At 40.5% G+C, this 14,454-nt stretch overlaps 1 protein-coding gene across 1 annotated transcript in view; it reads left to right on the plus strand.

Annotated features, from left to right (window-relative positions):
* Positions 1-809: 809 nt before the first annotated feature.
* Positions 810-14,454, plus strand: part of STMND1 (stathmin domain containing 1) — a 34,124-nt gene continuing 20,479 nt past the window's right edge. The window contains exons 1-2 of the mRNA XM_036752000.1: positions 810-890; positions 13,546-13,723. Of these exons, the coding sequence (XP_036607895.1) occupies positions 810-890; positions 13,546-13,723 (259 nt within the window). The remainder of the gene's footprint in view (positions 891-13,545; positions 13,724-14,454) is intronic.

Genomic DNA, 14,454 nt, shown 5'->3' on the forward strand with positions numbered 1-14,454 from the left:
AGGCCTTTTCACACTCTGTCTCCCTTGCCTGGAATAGATTATTTGCTCTCCCTATCCCACCTCCTGCATTCTCTGGTTTCCTCCAAGATTCAGCTCAGAACTCACCTTCTGCAGTTGACTTTCCCTGGCCTCTGCTTTCCCACTCCACTCTCCAGGGTCTATGCTCTGACATTACCTCCCCTTTATCCAGTGTCTTGTATGTGCACAGCTGTTTGTATATTGTCTCATTCATTAGATTGTGAGTTCCTTGAGGTCAGAGTGTGGTGGGTTTGTTCTATCTATCTATCTACCTACCTACCTACCTATCTTTTCATTCATTATGTTATTTATTTACTCGTTTTGTTTTAAATTTATTGCCTTGTATTCCTTAGCACCGTCCATACTAAATACCTAATAAATGCTTGTTGATTGACTGAAACTGACTGTACAATTGCTCTCTAACGGAGCTTTCCCTCCGGCCCCTGCGATCGGAATCCCCTCCACGCTGGAGTGCACTGGAATTGCGCCCCAAGTTTCTAGTTTCTTGTAAACTTCTGTCCGTTAGAGTTCTTACTTACAAAAGAAAGCAGGGCCCCGAACCCTGCAGCGGGTCCAGAACTCCCGACGGGACTTTGTGACGCCTTTTATTGTAGCAACGGCTCCTGGTCGCTTGCCCGAAATCCCCTGCCCTTTCCTCTACCGAGCCTATAAAAGAGGCGCGGTTGGAGGTGTGCAGGGTCCCGGCTGCAGGCTGCTGGGGCTAGGGGGTAAGGGAGAGGGGAGGACACCAGAGCGAGAGGCCAAGGAGGCCAAAGCGAGCTACGAGAGTGATGGGGTGCGGGGCTTCTAAGCCTAAGGAAGAGCAGCGACCAGTCCCGGAGCCTAAGAAAGGCTGGGAAGAAGGGAGAGAGGTAAAAAAAAAAAATGAACTTCTTGCAAGACGCTTCACTCGGTAGGGGCCACTGCGACCCTCTCCGTCCCTCAATCCCCTTTAGGGGAAAGGAGAGGGTACTTCGGACTGTACAGACTGCTGGGAGCTAAGACTGAGACGGTGGACATGGTGATTACAACCCCTTGCAGCTGGTGAACAGCTGGAGGAGGGTATCTATGGAAGGGAGAGAAGGCATCTCACTTTGAATGAACAGGTTTGGCACGGGTGCCATCTAGCTTAAGGCTGACAGTCTGCTAATTTAATGAGCGCCAGGCAGAGCAGCAGGAGAGGTAGAACCGAAGGATGGAGACGGGAAAAATAGGCTGCTGAACGCTGGGTCCTGCATATAGCTGGGCTTAGCAGCCTCTCTCAATAGACTGGTAGGGAGTTTCCCAGAAAATGGAATAGCTGAGAGCTGCCACCTGCCGGCTTACAGTGATTAAATGTAACTGCAGCTTCACAAAATGCTGTTTTCTCCATAGAAATTTCTCTAGATCATAGGGTCATAGATATAGAGTTGGGATGGGCTCCACACGGCATCTAGTCCAACGTTCTTATTTTACAGATGGGTAAACTGGGAGGTTGTGATTTGCCCCAGGTCACACGGGTGGGTAAGCCTCAGGGGTGGGATTTGAACTTCAGACTTACTGCTTTCTCCTTTATACAAGAGCTATATAAATTGGGATGGACTAGGGAGAGGTAGAGAGAGAATCTAGTAGAAATGTCACTACCTTTCCCTGCCCTGCACCCAATCCCCAGATTCACATTCTCAGAACCCCTTTCAGTTCACTAGAGAATGGTAACAGGGCTAGCCCTAGCTAAAAAAAACTGTCGTAGAAGATAGTGACTTTCATTCCTCTTCTTGGGTAGTGAAAGATCACTGGGTGGAACTAGAAGATCTACAGCAGTTTCAAATCCCAGCTTTGCTACTGATATCCTGTAACTTGAAGCAAATTCACTTCACCTGTCTGGGCCTTATTGTCATCTGTAAAATGAAGTAGTACCCTTAAGTTCTTACATAATTCTTTCTACCAATGTATTCCTGACCTAGGCCCCTCTCCCTTATAACCCTGCTCACTAACTGAACCTAATCTGAATAAACCAATTTGAGCTGAAGCATTAGTGGCTGACGATGTATCTTACCCTTTACCAGTTGACATCTATATCTTAAGTGTCCTATAACTGGCCTTAGGTGAGAAAGTAACATGGGAAGTTGAGGAACTGTAATGTGACCAGTGAGGGAGTTATTTCTGGCAAAAGTATGTTTTGGTGTCCTTGCAAGACACCCACGCAGGCAGCAGGTAGTAGGCTGGAACCCAGGCTTTAGTGGAAAGCAATAAATGGGCACCCATACTAACCCAGGGTTGCCTCCTTTAAAAGTAAATTCCAAAGGCAAATGCTACATGGATTAAAAGCAAGTGTAACCCATTGGGCAGACTCAGATGCATAGTAGAGAGTAAGTTGCCTCTACCTTTTCTCTATGGCAAAGGATCAGGGCTTAGGTTGAAGTTGGAGTGAGCCTTACATGCACTGATATTTTCTGAGTGTGGCCCTCACTCCCCAGGAAATAAAAAAAATTGAACTGGAAAAGAGTTTTATATAAATTAATTTCAATTCACTAACTTTAAAAATATATGCAAAATCACTTTTCAGTTAAAGAGATGGTAGCACCACAAATAGCCAAAGTGTGTCAGCATTTAAAAAAAATTAAGAATCTTTATAATAGCGTCTGGGACAGCTAGGCAGCACAATAGACCTGGAAGTCAGGAAGATCTGAGTTCAAATCTGGCCTCAGATACTTGCTATCTCTGTGATCCTGGACAAGTCACTTAACCTTGTTTGCCTCAGTTTCTTCATCTGTAAAATGAGCTGGAGAAGAAAATGGTAAACCACTATAGTATCTTTGTCAAGAAAATCTCAAATGGGGTCAAGAAGAGTCAGATACAACTGAAAACAACTAATCAACAAAAATATAATAGAGTCTGATTTAGATTTTGCCATACTCTGTGCAGGATGACTATTAGTAGCCTGCTTGACTATTAGTAGGCTTCCTTTACTCTGTCTTCCTCTCCTCTAGCTCTTGATGTTTTCCATCCTCTGTATGGTAACGTTCTGGTAGAAAATACCTGGAACCTAGATGGTGGACAAAATCAAATTGATACAAGAGAAACTTTAAAAATTTGGCATATCATTATTAAGTTCTTATGTTGGAAAAGGTACTATATTAGGCACTGGGAATAAAAAGAAAAAATATGACAGCCCCTGTTCTCTCATATTCTTCTGGGAGGATGCAATATTTAAGAGATGACAATTTGAGGAGAAAAGAGTGAGTACTAACAACAAAGCAAGCCAGGCAAGTCTTCCTATAGGAGATGGCACCTTAGCTGAGCCTTAAAGGGAGGAAGGGATTCTCTGAGGCAGAAGGCAAGAGGGAAGATAGGCTCTACAAAGCAGTGAAAGATGGAGCACTAAGTTTGGAGTGTCACTTTGGTCATAGGTCACTTCGAGCATACACGTGGAAATTATTTGTAATTAGCTTCGAAAGGCAGGCTGAAGCCCTATTGCGAAGGGCTCTAAATGTCAAGCCGAGAAGGTTGTGTTTTTATTACAGAAGCAAGAGGGAGTCATTTTAGTTTCTTGAGCAGGGCAATGACATTGTCAGATTTGTGTTTTAGGAAAATTATTTTGGTAGCTTTTGTGGAAGATGGATTGGAGAAGGGAGAAGCTGGAAGCCAGGAATCCAAAGAGACATGAGGGCCTTGAAACAATGAATGTAGCAATAACTGAACTTTAATTTTTAAGTGCCCTGACATTCCTTCTATATTATAGTCTATTCTATATTCTTCAGGCGTGGGGAGCCTGCGGACTCAGGAGGCCACATGTGGCCCTCTAGGTCCTCAAGTGTGGGCCTTTGACTGAATCCAAACATGACAGGACAAATCCTTTTATTAAGGGGATTTGTTCTGTAAGTTTGGATTCAGTGAAAGGGCCACATTTGGAGACCTAGAAGGCCACATGTGGCCTTGAGGCCACAGGTTCCCCACCCATCTAGCCTATTCATATATATACTTTTTTTGCAGGGGGTTAGGAGGTAGAGAAGGGCAAACACTCAAATCTAGGATCTTGTTTCAGGAGAGGCCTTGTTAATATGCCAGTACAGTTCTGCCATACCTCAGTTGCCTACATAAATGCATAGACCCCAGGAGAAGCACACTTATTAGAAATTCAGCATTTCAACTGTGCCTTAAAAATGAGTCAATATGAACATATTTCCTTGCATGAAGTATCTTTTCTTTAACGGTACAACTAAAATATTCTGAATAAGACTTAGTAAGACCTGTTTACATGCTTTTTCTTCACTCTTGCATAAGTCTGAAGCAATGAGAAGAAATTGTAATAGAATAATGTATGATGTGCAGTAAAGCATCTGAAACTCTTCTCAGTGGGAGAATTGTACTTTTCCTGCATGCATAATTCAAAGGTTACCTAATAAATTTTCTGAACATTGATAAGAATAACCTTTGGTGTTGGCAGGGGGTGGACTAAATTACTTTTAAATATCTACTTGTGCCTAAGAACTAATTTTTGGATGAATTTATGAACCTATATATTTTTACTTACTAAAATTAAACTTTTTTTAAATCAAGCTTTGAAACAAAATTTATCCTCTCTTGTACTTATAGGTGTATTTTTCATGTATTATTAAATCCACCTACAAACTATCTTATGGTTATTTGATTTGGGGGTACCAATCAGCTCCCCCAAGCTTTAGGAAATAAGTTTCCTCTAGCCTGCATAGAAATTTCTTGCCTCTCCAGAGACATAGAAAGATGCTTAGAGAGCAATTTCAGACTTCCCACAACCATTGCTTTAGATTTCACATGACAACTCTAAATACTCAATAACTTAAAAGTCATGACTTTTCAATATCGCAACTGGTGATAAAAGCATCCTACCTGAAGAAAGATCTATATGACCATAAATTAAGGTAAAGTGTTCCTATAGTCTCATTAACACCTGCCCCCTCTGCCTCCCCTTCTCCCACGGGAATAGCAGCATGAATTATGATTCAGATTAGGATTTGCACCTATTCAATTCCAAATACATTATTCTTTTCTAAGAAAGACAGGTAAAGCCAAATGGAAATAAGATATAAAAAAAATGGATTCTATGTTCCTTAGTACAAAAGCATATACTTTTTTACTACTCCTACCAAAAATTTTCATTAACCTAAAATGCAGGTAAACTGATTATTGGGCTGAAAATGCAAATTCTTTGCATATATACACATAACTTATATTTTGCACATATATATAAATCTGTGACTATTTATGGATATATATCTACATATGCATGTGTGTATGTGTGTATATGTGTATATATGTATACTCACATACACATCCAATACACATATTCACATACATATATGCATACACATACGTATATACATACATATATACTAGGTTTCCCTATTTCACCCAGTAAGAAATATAGTGGTTACTCATTGGTCTGATCCCACTGTCAGCCCAGGAACTTTGACTCACTCCATTTTTCAAACATGGGTGATTTACCGCTCCTTAGCTTCATGATCCCTCACTCCTAGGGGCTTACCATATTGGGGTCAGACTTAGTGTAAACACCCGATCAGCTTAACTCACTGCAGCTCAGAGGTCCTATACTCAAATGATTCCCCACCCTCATCCTCTCCAGTAGCAGAGATTATTGGCAAAAGATAAGTTTTTGCCTCCAAATTACTGACAGGCAAAGATGTCACCAATGTATTTCAGAATCACAGAAGCTTGGAGTTAGAAGAAACCTCCGTGATTATGGAGTCCACCAAAAATCCTCTCTACGATGTCCCCTCCAAATCAATGGTCACTCCACTTCCACTTGAAGACTTGGAGTAGAGAAGGAATAAACCTTTATATAGCACCTACTATGCCCAGGGCACTGTGCTAAGCACTTTACAAACATCTTCTCATTTGGTCCTCACGCCAACCCTATGAGATAGGAGCTATTGTTATTTCTATTTTACAAATGAAGAAACTGAGGCAATCAGAGATTGAGTTGCCCAGAGTTGCATAGCTAATAAGTGTCTGAGGCTGTATTTTAATTCAGGTCTGTCCAACTCCAGGCCCAGGGTTCTTCTATCTATGGTGCCAACCCATCACCTCTAGAAGCAGCCTATTATAATTTGGAATGGCTCTAAATTTTGCCAATTTTTCCATGTGAAAACTGCCTCTAAAATTCCTTCTATTTCAATTCGATTCAACCTAACAATTATTAAGTGCCTACTATGATATACAAGGGTCAGCTAGGTGGCACAGTGGATAGAGTACCAGACCTGGAGTCAGGAAGACTCACCTTCAGGGGTTCAAATCTGGCCTCAGACACTAGCTATGTGATCCTGGGCGAGTCACTTAACCCTGTTTGCCTCAGTTTCCTCATCTGTAAATTAGCTGGAAATGGCAAGGAAATGGCAAACCAGTTCAGTATCTTTGCTAATAAAACCCCAAATGGGGTCATGAAGAGTCAGGCACATCTAAAAAGACTGAACAACAACATGATGTACAAGGTGCTGTGTTAAGGACAAAAAAGACAAAAGAGAAAGAAATAGTTCCTATGCTCAGAAGAGCTTACATTCCACTACATTTCTTCTACTCATGCCCTTTGGGACAAAGTAGAACAAATATGAGTCTAATTCCTCCTCCATGGGAGAGCCTGTCAAAAGATGAAGCTAAACAAAAAGTATCCTTTCTTTCCTCACCTACTCACTCAAGTCATGGAATCACAGTGTAGCCCTCTAATCCAATCCATACCCAATAAGCACCTTCAGTATAACATATCTGACAGGTGGTCATCCAGTTCCCTCTTGAAGATCCCCAAAGAGAGGGAACCTCCCTCCTCTCCAGAACTTCATTCCACCTTTGGACAGCTCTAATCATCAGGAAATTTTTCCTGACATCATCATTCCTCCTTTATCCCTCTGTTTTAGACCAAACAGAATATGTCATTTCTACATGACATCCCTTCAAATACTTGAAAACAACTATCACATTCCACCCTTCCCTCTGTCTTTTCTCTCCATGCTAAACATCCCCAGTTCATTCAACCAATCCTCGTGTGTCATTTTATTTTATGCAGTGATAGTTTTTACTGCTTCCGTATTAAGGACTTTTCACACCTAGTTTAATGCCTTTGGTTAATTCAGTAGAGGTAATCTCACCTGATAAAGATATCAAGTTATAACATCTTCTTAGTTATTTTGAATGAGGTAGAGTGATTGACACAAAAGAATCCCACCTCTATGTGCAGGTGGCACAGGAATGAAAAGTGTGGGTGGCTTATCCTGAAAAATGGATACTCCACCTCGAGAGTCAGTAAAAGGTTTATTTGATTGAGTGGCTTTTCCCTCCTCTCTTAGCTTCTTGGTTGGGGATTGCTCAGATGAGGTAGGGGAGGGAGCAGGACTGTGGAGTGCTTAACTTTGAAGATGCCAAGGTCATTCACAGCATCTTGGGCCATAACCAGGAGTTTTGACTTTTGTCTTGCTACTGGACTTTGATGACTCTGATAGAGAGAGTGAGGCTGATGAATTTGTGCAACTCTGCCTCACTTAGATGCAATTCACACTCCAGTTAAGACATCACCCTGTGATGTCATTGGTCCTTTTGGAAAATGAAAATGAAGGAACAACCACAATAATATAGCATAGCATGATACAAATCCCAGCCTTTCACCGTCCTCATTGCCCTGCTCTGGATGTCCTCCAGTTTCTAAGAACAGAAAATCAGCTAACAGATATACTTATGCTGAAAAGTTGTCACCATTTTCTCAATTAAAATACTGCAGAAATGCAGTTTAGTCAATGTCCTTTCTAAAATGTGGCATGCAGAACTCAATATACCAGTCTGGGAAGGGCAGGGTAGAGAGAGAGAGAGGCTATCACATCTTTATTTCTGGAAGCTAAGCCTCTTTAAATAGCCTAGAGAAGCAGGCTTTTTTCTTCTTCTCCAGAATAAATAATTCCAGTCCCTTCAACTGAGCTTATGAGATTCAATAGCCACCACCCTGCTTGTACTCTTCTGAAATATCCCTGTTTGTCAATATCCTTCCTAAGACAGGGTCTGTTGAGGGCAGAGATGGGTGAATTATCACCTCCCTCTTTCTGGATACTAGGCTTCCACTGATACTCTTTGGAAAAGGTTATCCCCTTAGATTAGAAATAATGGTTATTTTTAAGGGTTTTAATTCTTACCTTAAGCATTGTTAGGAGATAAGGCATTTTGGGAATCCTCTCCATATGCCAAGTTTGAAAATAGAAAGGCCTGATGTCTGGCTGTAGAGACTGCATACCACTCCCATTTTCTTAACCAAAGGTGAAATTCCCCTATCCGTTAAAACTCGATGTTGTTGCCTTTAACACCTCTCAGAGGCAGGTAGTAAGTGAATGAATGTTCATTCTTGCTGGCAAAATTGGATAAGAACCCATGATCCCATAATCCTAGGAATTCTAGTTTATGACATAAACATGTCATAAATGTCTAGTATTTATGACGTAATTTTGAGCTACTTCATAATAAGAGGGGAAAAATGTCAGTTCTCAGCAGGGTTTTGACATGTTTTAGACATGTGGCTTTTTAGCCCTAAAGTGTTCAAGTTTGCTCTTAATTTGAATACATTCTTTTAATTAAGTCTTGATTTTCAATTAAGATTTTTTTTTCATTCTACACTTAGAAATACTAAACTTCATGATTTCTAATTAGTTCTTAAGGGAGGTTTTGCTTTACTAGGTATACAAAATGATAGGTCTGAGAAGCTAATGAACACCCCTCCACCCCAGCTCCCCAGTGATGCAGTGATAATCTTTCTCTTACAATGGATATCTGCAGGGAATGAATAGCATACTTGATTTTCTTATTTCCATTCATTTTAAAATTAACCCTACCCCTTCTCCACCCCCAAAAAATTGCTGTCTTCCATTTTTGTTTTGTTTTTTTCTAAATTACAACACAGACATATCCTTTCTTCTTTGAAATAATGGGAATGTTTGTTCAGTTTTCAGGGATATGCTGATAAATGTTTAACAACTGGCTCTCCGGGGGGAAATGTACACACTTTTAAATTTAATCTGCACTATTATTTGGAGGCAGCTAGATGGTTTCATGGATAGAGTACAGGGCCTGGAGTCGAGAAGACCCAAGTTCAAATGTGACTCTCAGACGCTCACTAGCTGTGTGACCCTGGGCAAGTCACTTAACAGCTAATGGCTCAGTGGACAGAGTACTTGGCCTGGAATCATGATGACCTGGTTTCAAATCTGGCCTCAGATACTCATTAGCTTGTATTTTTTTAACTTCTTTTTGTGTCATGGATGCCTTTTGGCAGTCTGGTGAAACCTAAGCTCAGAATGTTTTTAAATATATAAAATAAAATATGTAAGATTATAAAGAAAACCAGTTATATTGAAATATAGCTGTCAAAATGCCAAAAACAAAAGACAAGTTCACAGAACCCAGGTTAAGAAAAATTTTCTGGGAAAGCTGCTTGGAATGCCCAAGAAGTTAGTCTTGCCAGGATCACATAGCCAGAAAGTATGTATCAGAGGCAGGATTTGAACTCAGGTCTTCCTATCTTGAAGCCTGGTTCTCTATGTACTATTCTAACTTGTTTAGTTTAGAAATAAATGAAAATCACCAGAAATAATAAGATTTGGGTTCAAATGCCTTAAATGTGAGCTGTGTCACCATGGGAAGGTTATTTTTGTCTACATTGCTGAGCTAATTTCTCTATGTGGAAAATGAAGCAGATGCATTCACATCAGTAGGGCTGTTGTGGGGTAGAAAATGAGAGAATAATTTGATAAACACACATCTGTGTAACCCTGGGCAAGTCACTTAGCCTCTGTTTGCCTGGTTGTGTTTTGTCCTTCATTTTCAAAGAGGACCATGACATCAGGGAAATGATGACATGACTGGCAGTTGACTTTGATTTGAGTGAAGGAGGGCTGTGCAAGGTCACCAGCCTCACTTTCTCCTCCAGAGCCATCTGGGTCCAGTGACCAGATAACTCATCAGGATGACTGGAGATGACCCAGGTTGCAATGGGAGACCCTGGCCCTTTTAGGCTAAGGCCTTTTCATGTACTCACTTAGAGTGAGGTAACACCCATTCAGCAAATAGGTGTCTTTAAGAAGTGAGTCAAGGGATGGCCCCTTTAACGAAAAAAAAAAAGAAGAAAATCAAGTTGGGAGGGGAAGACCCTTAGGGTTGGGGTTTCAAAGAAAAACAGTTGCCATTGACATTCACTCTAAGACAGGAGGGCCCTAAATACAGCCATTAAGTGGAGCTTGGGCAGGGACTTATTGTGGTACAGTCTATGAGCTTCAGAGTGAACTGGGTGGAAGCAAGGAAGGAAGGAAGGAAGGAAGAGAGAGAGAGAAAGAAAGAGAGAGAGAGAGAGAGAGAAAGAAAGAAAGGAAAAGAAAGGAGAAATCTAGCCAGTAAACCCCAAGTTAAGTGGGCAGCTTCTGGCCATCAAAATTTACCTTCCTTTGCAGAGGAGAAGGAGAAGGAGAGGGAGAGGAACAGGGAGAGGCAGAGGATGAGCTGAATTATCCAACTAGCTGGGTCCCCTTTCAGGAAGCTAGGTCTACTCACAGGTTGTGTTTGTCCTTCGTTTTCCAAGAGGACCATGACATTGGGGAAATGAAGACATGACTTGCAGTTGACTTTGATTGAAGTGAGGGAGGGCTGTGCAAGGTCACCAGCTTCACTTTTTTCTCCAGAGCCTCTGTTTGCCTAATCTAGTAGAGAAGGAAATGGCAAACCACTCTAGTATTTTTGTCAAAAAAACCCCATCCAGGGTCATGAAGAGTTGGACATGTCTAAACAACATTAATCCACATTATTATTTTCTTGATCACTTTTTAACATCTAGACGATCAAAAAAAATTATAAATCTAGCTCTGATTCAAAGTGTTTGTTGATTTTAAAAGTATAAATGCTCACACTGAACATTTAACAATTGTCTCTCAAGCTAGTCTGAGCTGGCTCAAGCAAGTTCCAGCACACCCCTGGCAGTATTTATGCCTATAGGCCAGGGAGGGGAGAAAGAAGGAAGGGGAAATGAAAAAAAGGCCAGGGAGGGGAGAAAGAAGGAAGGGGAAATGAAAAAGAGGCAGAAACTCAGGCAAACAGAAAGACAAGGGTAGGAAGAAGGAAGGCAGCTAACAGGCCACTTTATCCTTGCTCCTGTTCTTAAGTTTTACGAAGAAACCCCACTGAGAAGGTGCCCCACACTCATTCCATGGCTGACAGAAATCTGTGCTTGACTTGGACCATGTCCAAAAATATATTTCTCATTCTGTTTTTTTTTAAACCATCCTCTTTCTGGGAGGAGGTAGTTGGCATGTTTAATCTTCAGTCTTCTGCAATTGTTTTTCATTGCACTGATCGGTAAAGTTTTTCAAAGTCATTTTTCTCTATAATATTGTCATTGAATATGTGTGTATGTACATATGTGTGTATTAGCATTTAAGTTATTTTTATTAATGAGACTTTAAAAATGGAGGTGGGGATGGGGAAGACAAGCCTGTTGCCCCATTGGCAACCCAGGGAAACATGGTCCTTGAAGACTGTGTACCATTTCTTCAGTACTGTGATTAAAAAGATTTGAGAGATATAGTTTCTGGGTAATTTAATCATTTTATTAATAAGACTAGCACATTATTAATAAATGGATGGTCATTTCACTTTTTCTCATAAACCAAAGACAATTGTGGCACTGGCTCAGAGCTTCTATGTTCTTTTGGAAGAGGAATGGCAATCAATCCTGATTGATTAATACAATGGGAGGTGAGCTATATTAAAATGAGGGGTTGAGAGTAACAACAGCCACCCTTGGACAGAGTTCTGCCTCCCCCAATCTAATCAAAGAATTCAATCCCACCCAAACGTGAGTAGAACAGAATGGGTTTCTACACCTTAGATTAAATTCCTTATAAGATTGTTGAGGTCTGACCTAGATTGAGGAGCGTTAATTCAGTCTCATTATCAGTAATGTCCTTCAAGACTGAGCTTTTTACTTTTTAAAATCATGGCTTTAGAAGAGTGGGAGAACTCTGGATCCCCCCCCCCAAATTCTTGGTTATTAATCATCACTTCTCTCAGTACAATCTTGTTCCAGTGGGGACCTGTCTGAGTGGCAATCTTGTCAGGTCCCTTAGTCATGTCATCAGTGTTATGCTTCCCATGGACTTCTTTGCATGGCCTGGTCATCCTGCCCACTCCCAGTTCTGCTCAGTTTACTCTGCATCAATTCATACAGTGCTTCCCAGCTTCCTCTGAAAGTATCTGGTTTGTCATTTCTTATACCACAGTAATATTCCATACTATTCCTATGCCTCAATTCATTTAGCCATTCGCCAAGTGGTGAGTACTCCCTTTTTTTTTCATTTTGAGGCTACTAAGAAAAGGGCTGCTTTACATACTTTTGTATACATGCATCCCCATCCTCATCTCAGAAACTGGCTTAATGTGCACAAATTATTACAAACAACATCCATCACCAATTCTCTTTCAAGTTCATAAAGAGAAGCCACCATTTTAGGAGTTCCATTGCCTGTTACACTTTCTTTTTGCAGACCAAAGCCACATGAGTAGTTCTTAGTAATTACCAGCTAGTATGAAGCTCTTGCCTATAGAGAGGGTGGCAGTACCCTGAATAGTGTAATTTCTAGTCAAGGATCTTGGGATTGTCAGTGCCACGAGGCTGGTTGGTGGTCCTTCAATCTATCCATCTTTGACTCTGCTAACTGAATTTTGACATTATTTTGTCTAAATCTACAAAGATTTAGCATTTTGATTGGTTTAATGTTAAATTTATAAATAATTTGAACATTCTGGCCAGTACAAAGCTTTGCTGTTTCATTACATCATCATTGCATGTGGAAGGCAATCATTGAATATTTATTGAATGATTGAATGGATTGGTTGGTAGGTTGGTTGTTGTCCTTTGTTCTCAAAGAGGACCAAAATAACATCACTATGCTGAGGCAAGTTTCAATGTGTCCAACTGTGGCTGACCAGACTAATAAGAGCTCAGGCACAAATAATCCATGTGAACATTTGGGGTGGATTCTCCAAACTTGAGCATCCTGTGTTTCCTTTGAGCTGTTTAAATTCTGCTTTGCTCATAGAGGACAGCACCTGATGTGGGCATGCCATGCTGAGTGGTCCTATGCCAGAGTCTCTCAGGTCACACAATCAATTCCAAAGTTCTTAAGAAAGACCTTGAGGGTGTCCTTGTATTGCTTCTTATGACCACCATGTGAACACTTGCCCTGTGTGAGTTCTCCATAAAACAGTCTTTTTGGCAAACATACGTTTTCCATTCTACCAGTTTGGCCAGCCCATTGGAGTTGCACTCTCTGAAGCAGAGTTTGAATGCTTGGCAGTTTAGTTTGAGTAAGGACCTCAGTGTCTGGTACCTTATCCTGCCAGGTGATCTTCAGAATCACTTTACTTCCATTTGATTGAATGGATGCTCACAAAATGGAGCCACAAACATTACTTTCACTTTCCAAATTACTTGTCATTTATAAGTGAAAAGTTCTTTTTTCTATTTTTTTACAGGTTGATATTGGTGAATCTCACATACCTGTAAATGCTGGGCCTTGGGATAGGTCAGCAATGTCTAAAAGTATTTTAGATGGTGGATTTGGAATGGAAAATGTCTTGGTGGGAAGTTTACCTGGAACCATTCTAGAAAATTCACCATCTCTTGATGAAAGAAATGAAGAAATAAATCCAGGTAAAGAATCCAATTGAAATTGGAGCCGCGCACCTCTTAGTTCCCTTCCAAATCTCGGATTCTATGAATGAGTCAACTCACACAATAACATGAGTAAATTTAAAATAATTTAGTAGTTATATCCCTGGATATGCTGATAAATGCTTAAAAATAAGTATATACAAATAAATACACACATATACATATATGTGTGTTTATCTATATATGTGAAATATGTATACATGTATGTATATATAGTGGTATATGTGTATGTATGCATATATAATTGTACTTTTAAGTTTCATTTGTATCATTAATGTTTAATTCATTACTTAAGTCTAGATAATCAACAAAAAAAATAAATCAAGCTCTGATATGTAACATGTGAGGTCCAAAATTGTCCAATCTGAAAAAAAAAATCCACTGAGGCAGAGCTCCAAACCATAGCACTTTATTAAAGTATCCATGGCCCCCTCTAATGAAGTAGACCTCAGATCTTCCTCATGATCTGAGATCTCCCTGGTCCCTAGGACCTTGTTTTTACAGGGTTTGATACTCAAATATGCAAAAGAGGCATGGCAAAATACAGAATCTCATAGGTTGCTAGATGTTGCTCTTAAGGGTCAAAAATGATGAATCCACTCCCCAAAATAGTATATCATCAGGGGAATCATAGGTTGTCAAAGCACGGGCTATCTCTACTGACTAAGCAGTCATAAGATCATAAGATGGTCACCTGCTCATGCTGGACA

Source organism: Trichosurus vulpecula, chromosome 1 (genome assembly GCF_011100635.1).
Source record: "Trichosurus vulpecula isolate mTriVul1 chromosome 1, mTriVul1.pri, whole genome shotgun sequence".
NCBI lineage: Eukaryota > Metazoa > Chordata > Mammalia > Diprotodontia > Phalangeridae > Trichosurus > Trichosurus vulpecula.